Source organism: Kryptolebias marmoratus, linkage group LG11 (assembly GCF_001649575.2).
Source record: "Kryptolebias marmoratus isolate JLee-2015 linkage group LG11, ASM164957v2, whole genome shotgun sequence".
Taxonomy (NCBI): Eukaryota; Metazoa; Chordata; class Actinopteri; order Cyprinodontiformes; family Rivulidae; genus Kryptolebias; species Kryptolebias marmoratus.
In genome coordinates, this window is record NC_051440.1 from 16,036,309 (window position 1) to 16,049,787 (window position 13,479).

General features: G+C 40.0%; 1 protein-coding gene across 1 annotated transcript in view; it reads right to left on the reverse strand.

Moving 5' to 3' along the window:
* Positions 1-12,809, reverse strand: part of LOC108230135 (high-affinity choline transporter 1-like) — a 17,212-nt gene extending 4,403 nt beyond the window's left edge. The window contains exons 1-7 of the mRNA XM_017406086.3: positions 12,653-12,809; positions 8,548-8,737; positions 8,297-8,410; positions 4,942-5,097; positions 3,811-3,959; positions 1,869-2,015; positions 372-525 (exon numbers count right to left, since the gene is read on the reverse strand). Coding sequence (XP_017261575.1) covers positions 372-525; positions 1,869-2,015; positions 3,811-3,959; positions 4,942-5,097; positions 8,297-8,410; positions 8,548-8,731 — 904 coding nt within the window. The 5' untranslated portion in view covers positions 8,732-8,737; positions 12,653-12,809. The remainder of the gene's footprint in view (positions 1-371; positions 526-1,868; positions 2,016-3,810; positions 3,960-4,941; positions 5,098-8,296; positions 8,411-8,547; positions 8,738-12,652) is intronic.
* Between the last annotated feature and the right edge of the window lie 670 nt (positions 12,810-13,479).

Consider the following 13,479-nt stretch of genomic DNA (forward strand, 5'->3'; position numbering starts at 1 on the left):
CTTTAGTCTCAGGTCTGTTCAGGTTTAGTTTAGTTTAGTTAGTTAATGTTTTTTTGTATTTAGTCTAGGTTTTGCTGCCACGTCAGCCTTTGTTTTGGGTTTGCCTTTTATTTCTAAATAAATTAGTTTTTTTATCAACATGAGTCTGCGCTCAGGGTTCGCCTCCTTCACCCTAGTCCATGACAATGTGTTCCTTAGAAACAACATGCTTCTGAAAGAAACCAATGAAAATGTGTGGGAAATGGTTTATAGTTTTTATTTTCATGAAAGTCACTTTTTTAGTGGTATATTTACAAGAATAAATCACTTAACAAGCTCGATATGTTTGTTTCGCAAACATTAAATCAATTGCAACGTGTAAGGTGGAGTACCTGCAGAAGCAGCCATTACTCCGATGATGACTGAGGGGATTCCCATGATAAAAACTGTGCCGGCAGCAGCGTAACAGGTGATCTGAGCCTGAGCAGAGGAGGCTGCTGAGAGAACTCGCTGGTACAGAGCTTGATATGACAATCCACCTAAAGCCTGCAACGAAACAAGCCTCGGCAGTCAATAACTTACCTAACAAGTCTTTTTCTAATTGCAGACTGTTGTAAAACAGAGCTGGGTCTCACTGTTCTGTCCTGAGGCTAAACTATGAAGTTTTTCCTGTGGATTTCCTCATTTGTGAGAACAGTATACCTTTCATTTACATCCTTTGAGGTAATGTGCAGCATTCCAAATAGGAGCTGATAAGATCAGAAAAAGCTGACTTCTCAGATGGAGACAAAAAAAAATGGCATTGGTCGAAAGTTGCAACAAGGCTTTTAGCTCAAATCATGGCCATGTGGAAAGTGACTGAGGTTTGTTGTTTGCGCTTAACTATATAAACATCATCATGTATTATTTAATGTATCAAACCAAACTTTTCCATTTGTAAAGGCAGCAATAATGCTGAAACAACATGTTTTTGAGCAACATGTGCTTCCATCTAAACTGTGCCACAAACAATGCCAAACCACATTTTCATGTTTCTTATAATTCTGTACAGCTGCTGAACTAAACTAACCTGCCAGAAGTCAAACTCTGTCATGCATTTTAAATACATATAAAGAAGAAAAAAAAACCATGACTGTCACAGGTTTTTTTTTTTTTTCCCAAACAAACATTTTTTAGTAAAGTTAAATGAAAAACCCTCAACCAAAAATCACCGGCAAGTCAGATAAAGCAGTCATCTCACTGAAGTATTTAGTTTTGTCTTCATTCAAAACTGGGAAAACACCTGATTTTCTTACAAGTTTACTGAAAAGAGACCTTACTCTTCTCTGTAAGCCCCTTATCCACACTCTCTGACTCCTCGGTGCTGCTACATCTACAGCTCCTCCCACCAAGCATAACGTTTCATGACTCTTTGCCACAAAACATCTTCACATTTCTTTGAAAAACTTATGATTTAAACACAATTTTAACCATTACGTTCACTCGTTCTTTCTTCCAAAACCATATAAATAAACCAAAAATAATAATAATAAAACAAGAATCAATTAAAACAAAATTGCACAATCATGAAAACAACCTATTTAACAGAATGTATGCTTTCCTGATCTGAACCCATAAGTGTGCACCCTTGGTTGTTCTAAGCCGGTGAGGAAAAGACATAGAGAACTTTACTGGCAAGATAGAAATGAACAAAAAGGTAGAGGATGAAGCATGACATGACTCTGTATATGGTGGTGTGTGTGTGTGTGTTCTGAACGTGTGTGTCTATGTGCATGTACTTTAGGGCAGAAACTATGGTGTGATAGAACTGTGCTGATTATAGTTTGACGGAGTGACAGGGCCGCTCCGCCACAATGACAGCTGATATGGTGTCCAAATCGTTGCATTACCAGGAGCAGGAGCTGATCAACCCATCTTCCTGCATCCGTCAGCTCCAAGTGTCCTAACCAGGCGTTTTCCTGTGACTGGTTGAAGGCGGGTGTTTGTGAGATGACAGTAACTGCAGGACTCAGCACCAGAAAGGGAACACAGAGCCACTGAAGAAAGAAAACAACCAACATTTCCAAATTAGAGCGTCTGTCTCAAGTCATTTATTTCTTTGGGTCCATATCTGCTCTCTGCAATGCCAACTCATTGCACACAAACTCACTGTACTATGATGATACCTCACTACACTATTTACCATTGTAGTAACGTGTTTATACAGGCATATATATTATACATAACCATTATCTTAAAATAGTTCATATGAATCTTGATAAAGTCATACTGTTGGTGTAGATCATGGGATAACCAATCCTGGTCCTCAAGGGCCACTATCTTGCATGTTTTCCTTCTTTCCCTGCTCCAACACACCTGATTCAGTGGTTAAATTACGTCCTTATGTTCTGCAGAAGCCTGTTAATCACCCATTGATTCAAATCAGGTGTGCTGGAGCAGAGAAACAAATAAAACATGCAGGATAGTGGCCCTCGAGGACCAAGATTGGTCCCCCCTGGTGTAGAGTCTAAGTCATTCAGCACATGAGTTTTTAATAGTTTCAAAAACAAAACAACTGGACTTCTGTTCAGTAAGATGTTTCTCTTCCCATCCTAGAGCTTTTTCGGTTCAGAACTGGAGAGTGTGGAGTTTCAAGCTTCAAACTGCATGGAATGCTTTGTCGATGCAGCTGAATTCACACCTCCCCTCCCACCCAAAATGAGCTGCTTTGTTCACGTGAATAAAGTCGTTGATTAGAGCAAAACTGTCTGGTTATCAGGCCTAATGCATCATTGTAGGTTTTAGAAAGCTGAAATCTTAGACCTCTTCCTCTGTTTAACCCTCTCAGGCTCAAATTAAGTTTTAGTAACAGGAAAAATCAGATATTTGGGGAAATTATCATCTGAGTAAAATAAGGCTCATAAAATATGAATGTGGAGTAATTACGTATATGCAATTCGCTGTTGCAAATCTGCAACGTCTGCCTTGAGAGGGTTAAAGTAGGTCTTCTTTATTTGACGTAAAATAAGTCCTTCACCCTGCTCTCAAGCCATCTGTCTTCCCTGTCCAAAATATGAACATTTTAGTACTCAGAAGGGTGTCCCTTATCCCTGAGGTGTGGGTGCACAGCTGAGGCTTGTCTTAAAGAGCTTCCTCTCCTGTGTTGAGCCATGCGTCTGTGGAGAAGCTGTTCAATATAGAGGTCTGGACATTCCTCGCTGCACTGAACTGCAGACACCATGCGGCTCAGTTTGTGTTAAAGTGTTTTATAATTGGGATAAACCAGTCTCTGTCTGAGAGCCCCACTTGGCTTAAACTGCACCAGGATGTTGTGTTCGGAAAAAGTCCTTCTGAGTTTCTCAGATACCAACATATGGGATGACAACGTTTTTGCATTCCTTCCTGTTTCCCTTCCTGTTTCATTCTGTGGTGGGGTTTCTGTAATTCCTGGCTGACTTGACAAACGTCCAGTTAGAATACCTACAGGTTTGGGTGTATTTCTGCTCCCTTTCAATCCCTTCTGTCTTTGTGGGAACATGTTTGGCCCAATGGTGTTGAGGACTAATTTCATTCAGTTTAAAGCTTGGAACGCCACACGTTCCAGATTTAAAGCGGAAAAAGCTGCCCCGGATGGGAAGCAAAATATCTTGAACTGCAGAACAAAAGTCCAGTTGTTTTGCTTTTTAAACTCTTAGGATAACCTTACACTGTTTTGATTTGTTGTGCAGTGAGTGGATATATTGTGAGTTTCCATTTCCTTTGCTCACTCTCCAACCCTACTCCTCTGTGTTAAACTATTTCTAACTTAATATCTGTTTTTTTTTTAACCTTCATATACAATTTTAATCTTACCAGACTGACAAAAATAAAACAAAGCTGGATAATGTCAGTATATGCCACTGAGTACAGGCCTCCTAGAAATGTGTAGAGGATGGAGACAGCTGCTGAGATGATGATGGAGATGGTGGATGACAGCCCGAGAATGATGCTCATTGTTCCACCTGAAAACCATGTATAATTTTAATAATCCAAAAAGACTGAGTGCAAAGAGTACTCACTCCTAAAAATGTTTTTTTTTCTTTTTGTTCTTTGCAAGTTAAACAGAATGATTTAACTCAAAGAGTCAGAAAGAAGAAAAGACTTTCCCACTATCCAAGTTGTCCATGCATCACTGCCTTTAAAAAAAAAAATTACAAATAAAAACTGTTCAGGACAAACTGTTTAAGACGCGGTGCTTTTACATGAGGTCATTCCTTCACTTGAAACCAAATCCGCCCTTGAACAGGTTAGGTTTCCAACCATGGCAACACGTTGATACTGAAAACCCAGAGCTGAACCTGAAGGTGCATCTTAAAGACACAAATCCTGGTCATGGTATTTAACAAGAACTTAGTAAAAATGTGGACATACTGTGTGAGTAAAACCCAGTACTGCATTGCTCCTTTTATACGAATTAAGAGGGTAAGTAGCGTCAAATGAACATGATTAATTGATCATTTGAAAGTGTGTGCATCTCTATATTTAAAAAAAAACCCGATGTATTTGCAGAAAATAGCAACAATGATCCAAAATAATTACTTGTGGCTCAGTTCAGATCGATACTTTCATTCCTTTGTTGTTCTGTTAGTCATAGCACTATGCAGATATGTGAGAATTGATTTATTTATTCTTTAGGAATGGTTTAAGTTTTGCCAAATCAGCTGAAGAGTCAGCTATGCCAGACTTGAGACAAATTCAGTAATTTTCTCATTGCAAATAAGTAAGGTATAAATGAGGAAATAATGTATTTGTCAAATATACTTCTCAAAAATATAATTAAAAATGTGACTTGATCTTTACTTAAATAAAAAAAATAAGAGTGGCACATTTTTTTATATTTCAGGACTAACTGTAACATGTCAGATTATGGCAGAATGAAAGCACTGTAATTTGTTTTCTAAATTACAAATTCTGGCATAAAGGTGGAGACAAAGAGTTATTTACCCAGAGCTGCAAGGATGCAGGCAACCCATAATATATCACTGACCAAAGCAGGAAGCAGGAGTGTTGCAGTGAATGCCTTGCCATAGCGATTCTGAAATGGGTCCAACATGGTCACGTAACGCTTTGACCTCATAGGTTTTGCAAAAAACAATCCACCTATGAGAAAAAAAAAACAGGATATAAAAAAACAGTTAGCAAAAAAATAACATGTATTGCTTTTTTTCCCCCCAGAACATCATTGACAAAAACAAGAGCAGCAATGTGCAGTCGTTAACTACGTTGCCTCACAGCAAGAAGGTCACATCTCTGCCTCCAGCCTTTCTGTGTGGAGTTTACATGTTCTCCCTGTGCAGGCGCAGGTTTTTTCCATGGTACTTTGGTTTCCTCCCACAGACCAAGTAGCATGCATATTAGGTTCTCTGGTAACTAAATTGGTGTGAGTGAGAGTGAACGGTTGTCCCGATTGTCTCTGTGTGACCCTGTGATGGGCTTGGGACCTGTCCAGGGTGTCCCCCGCCTCTCACACAGTGACCTCTGGAGATAGGCACCACCAGCTATCCCCACAACCCCGAAAGGGCAAAACTGGTAAAGAAAATGGAGGGATGGATCACTGACAAAACCATCCTATTAGTCATTTAACAAAGACAATTTTAAAACATCGACTAAAATGTTCCACCAATAAACATGTCCAATAAGCCAGGAAATCTACTTGTCCACGTACACTAACTGAATCACCTGACGGAATGATCTGATTTGGACATAATTTGGCACCCAAGTAGACCAGTAATAAGTAAGTAAATGATTTCATTTGCAAGGAGCTGGCATGTCTATAGCAACCATGAGAGGGGATAAGTCATGGCATCATAAGAACATCAATAGCATTATTAGGTAGTTGCCAGATCATCCAACAGTCAGTCAAAACAGAGTGAGATCATTTTGTAGATGCATTTTGATATTGGAACCAATGGGTGCATAGGAGCACCTGCACATGGCATTATGTTCTGGTCATTAGGACAGATCCCACCAACGGAGGATCTTTCTATTGATTTTCTATTGATCTTTTCTATTGTGTGCCAAGCATCGCAGGATTCCATGACATCTGTGCCTGCCATCCAGACACATGTACTGGACTCTTTACACCACCTCGTGCCATGCTGCACCTTGTCTCAACAACAGGCACAAGCCAGACTGCAGGTTCTCCATCCCATGCGTGGGCGACCATGGGCAGAGGAGTCTTTGTTTGTAGTTGTGTTATAACCGGGAAGCACAAACTGATGACAAGCGGTGTTGTATGATGTTCAGAAATAAATCTTGGTTTAACATTACAGGTGTTACTCCTGGCATCACTGTGTGGGGAGACATAGGGTATGACTTCATGTCCCTTCTGGCGGTGATTCGAAGGACACTGATCATGCAGCACCACATCAGTGACATCCTGTGCCCATGTCTTACCCCTTCTGAGACAGGACACTGGAACAGTCTTTCAAAAAGACAGCACCTGTCCACACGGGACAACTGTGTCTATGGACTGTCATGTTCCTCAATCTTTGTCTAATCAAATATGCATGGGATCAGCCCAGAGATCAACTGGACCAGCCTCTATCTGAGAGTCCTGTTGGGTTTCAACTGCACCGGGATATTATGTTTGGAGAAAATCTTCCTGAGTTTCTCAGATACTCTAGCAACAACTCCAGTTTGTTCTTCGCCTTGTTCTGTTCAGTGTGTTGTTTAGAGTTCCTCACTGACTTGACCAAAGCCCAGTTAGGATATCCATATGTTTGGATAGCTTTTTTTAATGTGTTTCTGTTCCTTTTCCTTCCCTTTTATCTTCATGGGGGACATGTTCAGCCCGATCCTGTAGACTTCCGATGACAGAAAGTTTGTGTTTCAGTAGGTGGTGAGAGTCAAACAGAAGGTACTGATCTGTGTGGGTCGGTTTCCTGTATATCTCAATGTTGTGGCAGTCCTCTCTTTCCATGTGCATAAAATGGTCTAAAAATAGGCAGCTTGTTGTCTGTTGCATCCTCCCTGGTGAACTTGATGATGTTGTCAACAGAGTTGATGTGTCTGGTGAACATAAACCTGGAACATAAGCTTCTACTTCCTTCGCTTGGATTTTGAACAAGTAAGGAGTTCAGGGCTCTCTTTTCCAGTTCCTCCATGTAAAGGTGGTCCACAATGGGTGACACTGGAGATCCCACAGCACAACTATTTTCATCATTATATTGGTGATAAGTGGTGGAAAGACAAAGATCGAGCAGAGCACAGATCTGGTCTGGGGTGAAGTTGGTCCTGTTGTTAAAGTCATTGTTATGGTAAAATATATTGTTTATTTAAAGATGTTTGTGGTGCTCATGTCATCTGTCTCAGGTGTCGCGTCAAGTGGAATTTACCACACATTTGATTCAGCCAACTGCTCGGACACAAGGGGAGGTCCCAGCCTGCAATTTACAGAGAAACCTTTACTTTGTTTAGTTGGAGCACTACAACAATCAGTTTCCTGTTCTTAGCTGAAGGGAGTGGCACCCAGTGTGGTCTTCTGCTGCTGTCGCTCATCTGCTTCAAGGTTGGGCATGTTGTGCATTCAGAGATGGTAATTTGCAGATTTTTTTGTTGCAACAAGTTGTTATTTGAGCTCGTGTTGCCTTTCTCTCATCTCGATTCAGTCTGCTCATTCTCCTTTGAGCTCTGACATTAACAAGACGTTTTTGTCCACACAAATGCAACTGGATATTTTTTTTTTCTTTGGGTCATTCTCTTTAAACCCTAGAGATGGTTGTGTGTAAAAATCCCAGTAGATCAGTAGTTTCTGAACTTGTCAGACCAGCCCGTCTGGTACCAACAACGCCACATTCAAAGTCATTTAAATCTCGTTTCGTCCCCATTCTGATGCCCAGTTTGTACCTTAGCAAGTCGTCTTCACCACATCTACACGCCTAAAGTCATTGAGTTGCTGACATGTGATTTGCTGATGAGCTATTTTGGTTAACAAGCAAATGAACAAGTGCACCACATAAAGTGTCTGATTAGTGTACTGTACACGTACTGCATGTAGACAACTCCACTCAACCAACTCAAGATGTTTTTAGGATGTCATTTAAAGAGTTTTGTTATAATAGATTATGCAATTCATTTATACATGATTTTTTATTGTCTTCTAAACAAAACTAAATTTCAGGACAAAGTAAGACACCCACAGTCTCAAGAACCTTGTCTGACCTGTATGAGTACAGAAGAAGTTTGTCAAATAAATTATTTCAACAGTTTAAAAAAAACATATAACTTTTGAGCATAAAAAACATAACCTTCAGCTGTGTGTTATTGTACAGAAGCTCGATTTGTTTTGTCTACTTACCCAGAAAAAAGGATATAGCATATGCAGGGAGCCCTAAAGCCCAGAGAAGACCTTGAGATGGAGAATAAACAGCCTCAGCAGTTCCCATAATGTAACCTCCACCGACCCATGTTGCTAAAAGCAAAGCACAGGAAAAAAAAACATCAAATTCAGAGTGGAGAAATAAATGGATAATAACAGGAAAACCTAGCAATAAGCAAACATAATAGATACAATGTTTTTATATGAAATCATAAAGTCAACAGATGTACCTGTCATGGTAAAAATCCCAACCAGGACATTGATATTGCGACCACCAACGATGGAAATTTCGCTCTTGGTGCCAGTGCATTTCTTCTCCACTTTCTTGGATTTTCGAGATCCCCAAACGCCAATGGCCAGGATGCAAACATAAAAAACTACAACGGATACGAGTCCAGGGATATGCACTGCCATGTTGATCTACAAAACAAGTTTAAAGTCCAATTAGACTGATGTTTCAACATCCAAAATGCAGTAAACACTAAAACATTTTTGCTATCAGTGCAATGACAGGTAAATGTTTAAACTACACATAATCTTGAGTCTCCAGTAATAGCTGATGTTTTAAATTAAAGAGTATCTGTATAAAATAAACTCTTCAGACCTTTTAAAGCATCTGCATGTTAACTCGAAACCTCATCACGTTTTTAAAAGGCTGAAAAAAAAAAAATCTGCTGTTGACACTCAATGGCAGGCGTCAAGCTGCCTCGGGGAAGTTTGGACTGTCAGCTTGTCTGCGAGTTTACTCATGACTCATTGCTGAGTTTTTTTATGTTTAGATCCAGTAATTTTCCACTGGGATTTTTTTTTATAGGAGTACTTTTCCAGCAGTGTGAAAGCTCTGAAGATAATACAAAAATAGAGATTCTCTTTCTTATTTGGACTCATTTCAATCCCTTTAAGTTAATTACAATTTTGACTGAATTTAATATTAGTTTAATTAAACAAGCTGCTGTCTGTGCTTGCACTTTGTGGACTAATTGTAAAGAAGGATGGTTATTCCTTAGTTTAAGCTGGACCCAAACTATCGCCTTTGTTGTAAAAGTAGTGTAATTAATAGCCTATGGTTCCTTAGTTTTTCAATATTGAGTAATTGTTTTGCATATGCCTCCTGGTTATCTAGAGCCACAACTTGTTGACATTGGCCATGAACTATAATCAGGCATGTGAATAGATAAAATGGTATTTGGTTTAATCTTCCTTCAAGGTTTGATTTCAAGAACTCTAAATGTGAAAGCACACACAGCAAGGTTAGCAACAAAACACTCCTTTAACGTACAACAAGAGCAGACCTGTTGGTAAAAATAGTAGAAACAACAACAAACTCAACTCAAATCAGATGCTGAGCTTGCATCCCTGGCTGTGTTGCATGCACTAAATAATGCATATTTATACAAATATTCATCTTGTATCTTGTCCTGTCTAATCTCGTCAGACCTGACATGTACGTACAGTACCTGTGTTAGAACTTGCACAATAATAGACTTCAGGTACACAGGCACAGAAACATAGAAACAGTACAGCAGATGAGTAATAATGGACTGTATGTCTTTGTTGTATTTTGTAGGTTTAATTATTTAGCGACCTTAATCAGAATCAGAATCATTTTATTGCCATTGCCAGTAAACAAGTTACAGGCTAGGAAATTATTTTTGGTGTAATGGTGCAAATAAAACAGATATAAACGAATAAGTAAACAATGAAACAAGAAATTAATTAAAGTGCCCGTGTGCATAATGGCATAATAGCAAGTGGATAAACTGGCTGTGTCGTGCCAGAGTCAATTATCTGTTGTTCAGCAGTTTAGTGGCTGAGGGAAAGAAGCTATTCATGTGGCTGGAAGTTCTGGTCTGGATGGATTGTCGTCTTTTGCCTGAGGGGAGAAGATTAAATAGGCTGTGTCCAGGGTGAGAGGGGTCAGGACCTGCACGTCCTAAAGTCCTAGAGGAGTACAGGTCCTGTACGGGTCGGAGGTTGCAGCCGATAACCCTCTCGGCGGAGCGCACAACGTGTTGTAATCTCTGTTTGCCCCTGCTCGTGGCCCCAGTGTACCCACGCGGTGATGGAGGTGGTGAGGATGTACTCATCCTGTGCTGTGCTTTCTTGATGATGGAGCTGACGGTCGGCTTCCACTTGAGGTCCTGGGTGATGGTGATACCCAGGAAGCGGAAGGAGTCCACAGTGGCGATGGTGAGGTCCTTGACAACGAGAGGGCGTGGTGGGTCTATGGATTTCCTGAAGTCCACAATTAACTCCACCGTCTTCTGCGCGTTAAGCTCCAGGTTATTTGAGCTGCACCAAGACACCAGCCGATCCACCTCCGTCCTGTCAGCAGACCCGTCCCCGTCCGAGATCAGTCCGATCTCAGACGGGGACAAGTCCGCTTAGTGTTTAATTTTAATTTATAAAAGTGGTCACAATAACGTTTTGTGAAATTGATGTTATGTATCAAGTTATGTACAAGCAACATGAGAAAAAATATAAGAATTTTTTTCTCATTTATAAATAAAAACCTATGAACATGCTATTAGAAGTGCAATATCTTTGAAAACCATTAATTCTCACCTTTAAGCCACAAAATCAAAAGCAAACAGAACCAAAATCTCTCTGGAAGCCATTTGAACAGCTTAAACAATAGATGTCTCTATTGAAATAACCTCCTAAATAAATAAAGCAAAGCATTGCTGACTCTGGCGTTACGCCTCACTTTGTTGTAGGCTTTTCAGCACACGCATGTTGGTAATCTAGCGGAGAAGACTTTGGAAGTCTGCCTCGTCCCTGCTGACAGAAGGCCAAAGGAGCAACATGCAAAAACATGCAGGCCTGGTCGGACCGGATGCCACAAAAAAAATACAGTAAAACTCTGATTGTAGCACACTCTGGGCATTGGGTTTGTTCCTAATTAACATTAGGGCTGCAACAATTAATCGCTGCAGTTGATTTGTTGAAAGAAGAACGTGAGAAAAAAGCCGACAGAGCAGTAGAAAGAAACGGATAAATATCAAAACAGAGAATTTCAACAGTCAGTGAGCCTTTCACTGACAACAAACAAAATGTTGAAGGCATATTGTGCAAAGCAGAGCTTTCTCTCCACAGCAGCACAGCTGCAGTCCCCCTCCTGGAGCAGAGACAGACGCTTCAGCTAAGGTTTCGAAGTAAACTTTGTGCCTCCTTTTAAAATAATCTTTGTACTGTAACATACAGTGGACAATATGAAATAAGTCAGCAGATTAATGAGTCTATCTCTAATTTAAAGTCTCTTATTGATATCTACTAAACCAGGGGTGTCAAATTCACAGAAGGAGGCCGGAATGACAAACTTGGTGCTACCTAAGGGCCAATCTCGGTCAATATTTACTGAAAAAAGATATAAATTAACAGCGTTTTTAAGTAATGTGTCAAATTATTTATATAGAAACCCAAATTAAATTTTCCCAATGACATTTTATGTAGAAATTAGAACATATATAACCGAATGAATAACAAAGAAAAATAGTAAAATTTAAAAAGACACATTTGCTTTCTTTTCTTAGGCGTTATCTACAACTTTTGCATTTATTTATTCTTAGCAATATACTTTAACAGAATCCATCAAATCAGTTAAAACAATTCCTAAAAATCTGAGCCACGTCTAATATGATCTCAAAGACCAGATAAAACATGAATAAGGGCCTGATTTGGCCCTTGTTACAGGACCATATCAGCAAGAGTGCAAGAAGTGTTCAAAGTGCCCTCAAAAATCCTCCATTGCTGAACCAAGCTGGTCTTTGTCCTTCTTTTATGTTATTAGCTTTTAATTTGACATCAGCACAATTCTCGGTAACTGAAATCTCAATTTCACATGACACCTGCAACAGCGCAGACATGCATGAGTGTTAATGTCCGACTGCACAAACGTTTTATTGCCACAATAAGTCAAATACTGAGAGGTCTGTTATGGAAATCTTGTAGTACACACAGCTGAGACAGAAGATTGGAAAACGGTTTCCCCGTCCATTTCCTGTAACTGCTTACTCCTTTCTCCAGCAATCCTTGTGTAAGATGCTGGGGACACCTTGGACAGGTCAAAAGTCCATCACAGGGACTATTTAAAGTTACCAATTAACCTAACAGGTATAGAGAGAAGGTGTGAACAGACCGGGAAGCAAGCCTGGACCCATGCGGCTGTGAGGCAACAGCTATAACCACTGCACCACCAGTTCTTCTCAGCTGTCAAATAATACTTAATGAAAACAACATTCTAGCAGCATGAGTCTTAACACACCTGGGCTTTATATATATATATATATATATTAAACATTTACTATTTAAGTACAAACCACTGTGTCTGCTTACCTTATCTCTCTGTTATCCGTCACTAAACGCACCTTGCAGTTAGTTGTGCTCTTTAACAGCTCAAATCGTAAACCCGGCTGGGCGGGATGCATTCAGAGCGGTCGGGACATTTGTAAACAAAGTTCATCTTGTTGTAAAAAAAAAAAATAGAGAGAGAAAGAGAAAAGCCTCTTGACTTCTGCCGCTATTAGTATCACGTAACCCTCCTCCGACACAAACATTGCTAAAACTGGTGTCCTTAAAACCGCGGGGTCAGACCGAGTAGTCGGTTCGGAATACAAAGAACGGTTTGCCCGTGAACGCACCTCGCCGCTGGACTCAATAGCGTTACTCCTTGTAGTTCTATAATTAATGGCCCTTTAAAAAAAACACATAGGAGGTAAAATACGACCACAACAGCGAGTGTTGTCAGTCCCAATTCACGCCTGCCCCTCATACATGTTTAACTTTTTGTCTGAGGTGGAAAATGATGCTGGAAAGGGGACACCGTGCACGAGGCTTAATTTACAAAAGGTGACAGCAACCTGTCGCTGCGCGCAAGTAACAAACCTGAGAAAGCGGACATACCACGGTCTGGATCTACAAAGGCTTGTTTGTAAGCAGGAAACAAAGCAAGCACACTCAAAGATGGGGACAGATGCATTCCAAACATTTTTACAGATACCAAACCATATAATTGTCTTAAAATGTCAAAAACAACAAAGATTTATGGGGTGCAGTTTTTAGACTGCCCCTGTAAAGTCAGTGAAGCCTATTTCTTTCCAGAATTGCGTTTTGCACAGAAATTGTTTTGTTTTGTGAAGGATGAACAACACTACATTGTTGAG